The 2,632-nt window shown below is 49.8% G+C and overlaps 1 protein-coding gene across 1 annotated transcript; it reads left to right on the top strand.

Annotated features, from left to right (window-relative positions):
- Nucleotides 1–206: 206 nt before the first annotated feature.
- On the top strand, nt 207–2,632 carry alkal2a (ALK and LTK ligand 2a; the record flags this gene model as incomplete). Its single annotated transcript, XM_084560028.1, has 5 exons — nt 207–510; nt 937–990; nt 1,165–1,245; nt 1,358–1,432; nt 2,385–2,632. The coding sequence occupies 4 exons, from the start codon at nt 207–209 to the stop codon at nt 1,420–1,422; spliced, it is 504 nt and encodes a 167-aa protein (XP_084416154.1). The 3' UTR covers nt 1,423–1,432; nt 2,385–2,632.

Here is a 2,632-nt window from a genome sequence, read left to right as displayed (position 1 = left end):
TTTGGAAAAGGGCTTGGTGCAGTTTGGAAAAGTGAAGTTTGCCTTGACAAGGAACGACTTTGCAAGATGTTTCACCTCGGGTGTGACTGATGTCGGGTCATTTGAGGGTGGGAAACGAGCGACCCCTTCATTTGACGTCCCCCCCCCCCCCCCCTCTCGGTCTGTCCCGCAGGTATTTTTTTGCTTTCTAACGCCACACGGGAGCTATGAGCGGACTGCGCAAGCACTTCTTCACGGGACTGGTGCTACTGATGTGCGTGCTTACCGACCACTGCGGCGAGAGCGCGCCCTCCACGGCCCCAGCGGCGGCGGCAGCGGCGGCGGCGGCTGCGCCTGGGGACGCGCGCCAGGACCTGAAGCGGATGGTGGAGATCGTGAAGCACGTGGAGGACAGCCGGGGACGCCACGGCGCGAACGCGGAGCAGCCGCTCGCGTCGCGGGCCATCAGCTCCACGGCGGAACAGGGCGACTACCGCAACGTGAAAACAGACAGAGGCAACCAGGTGGTGGGTGAGTCCTCCTCTCGTGTTTTGGCTCTGAGGCGCTCGGAGTAAAGTCAAGATGCTGTCCCGGACATTTCTAATTCTGAGTGATCATTGATGGAAGCAACACGTGGAAGAAGTTAAAGGGTCTTACGCGCCCAAATTATTACCCAAAACACCTCTTTGTTAGATACATCTGTATCCGTGCAGGTGTTGTAAATCAATCCGAACGGTTCACGCCACGCGTTATTTGAGCGAAGTGACCCGTTAATGAAGAGCAGCATTGATTTTTTTTGTGGCTGTCATAACTCGTCCTGGCTTTTATCGTCCCTCCTCTGCTTTTGCGGTGGCTACCCACTGAGAAGATGCTTTAAGGTCAAAAATACAGATGTCTGTGCCACGGATTTAAACCTGCCTCTCCCCCCTCTCTCTCTCCCCCCCCTTCTTTGAACAGCGGTGTTTCCCAGAGATCTGAGAATGAAGGAGAAATTCCTAAAACATTTAACGGGTAAGGCATCACTCCAAATTGCTTGTGTCACTCGGTGCCTTGAATCAAGTCTGACTTTATATAGGGGGGCTACTGAGACAGTAAAAAGTATATAAAGAAGAATAGTATCCTTATATAAGGGTGTAAAACAGATGTTACTCAAGTCTGCCTCTCTGTCTCCACCCCTCTTTTCAGGTCCACTCTACTTCAGCCCCAAGTGCAGGAAGAATGTGTACAGAGTTTACCACCACACCAGAGACTGCACAATACCTGCATGTAAGCCCGCGAGCTACAACTCTAGGGAACAAATTTGCCAGTCCAACGTCAACACGTCCCCCTGCGTGAAAAAGAAAACCTATCACCGCCTTTTCCCCTTTTCTCTCCTCAGACTTCAAAAGATGTGCGCGACTCCTCACAAGGCTAGCCGGGAGCCCACAGTGCACAGAGGGGTAGCACGCACAAGGTACTGCAATCCGCGTTCGGCCTCGGAAAAAGAGGTTTAGACAGGCCCAGAGCACATGACATCGTGTGCGAGTAATAGTTATTTATGTGACAGGGAGGGAGTAGCTGGGGAAGAGAGCGGGAGAGAAGGAAAAAAAAGAAAGGTTATTTTAGTAAAATGAACCCTTTGCTGCAAAAACTGCTGTTGCAAGTAGAAGTTCTCAGTGTACACAGATGACCCCCGTGAGTTCTACATTACATCTATGTTGTTATTGCTTGTGATAACTGATGCGTTCATGTGTTTAAAGCGTATGTCATAGGTGGGAGGGGAAAAGTAAATATACATCAGGTGTATGGAGTACAAATACTCAAGTAAAGTACATCCAATTGGCACTAAAGTACAATACTTAGCTTCTTTACACTACTACAAGTACAGCACACCTGAATTTGCTGCCATACATAGGCGACTGCATGTCTAAAAAGTGATGAGGGGGAAAAAACGCAGAGTTTTATCTACTTTTTATGCTTTTTAGTGCATTTCAGAGTAAAATACTTTACATTTTTGTCATTTATTTGACAGATATTGCTAGTTACGCACTAGAAACTCAAAAATCTTTCAATTTTGGACCTGTAACGGGACATTTTCCTGCAATGCGGCCTACTTTTGGTTTTTTAATGTACGACAGCTGCTTCGTATACAAAGAATGAATAGCCACGATCTCTCGAGATGCAGAGACAGTCATGATAGAGCATGCTTTCCCGGAGACGCCCCGTTGCGCTCAGCGGTGGCACACTAGCGTGCTGCGTCCACTCACACAGGCCCAAGCGGTGGCACAGCGAGAGCAGCAGATCCGTGGCAAATCGGGTTTCCCCCCTCATTTATTGTTTGAGATTCTTCCTGGAAAGCCAAGAGCTGTCCAGGTGCGGGGCCGAGTCGGAGACCATGCTGAGTGTCTCTTCCTCTTGTGTTGCAGGTTGAAGCAAAACACGAGTACTCCAGAAGAAAAAAACACTTGGGGAAAAAAGTGCCTTGGACGGTAAGAGGGAAGCCTAAATCTGACTGCCCCCGACTGATATTAGGCACAGCATTGTCCTTCACTGAGGTCTCTTCTGCTGAGGCGTGGGCTGCTACCACCCACAACTCTGGCTGGGCCTCGGCGGGTTAGCCGTCACCACAAGGGAGCAACCAGACCAGGATGAAGATGGTGGAACTGAGGAGTGT

This window comes from Chelon labrosus, assembly GCF_963514085.1.
Source record: "Chelon labrosus genome assembly, chromosome: 14".
NCBI lineage: Eukaryota > Metazoa > Chordata > Actinopteri > Mugiliformes > Mugilidae > Chelon > Chelon labrosus.
The sequence above is the reverse complement of the archived record's forward strand: the minus strand, read 5'-3'. Positions and strand labels throughout refer to the sequence as shown.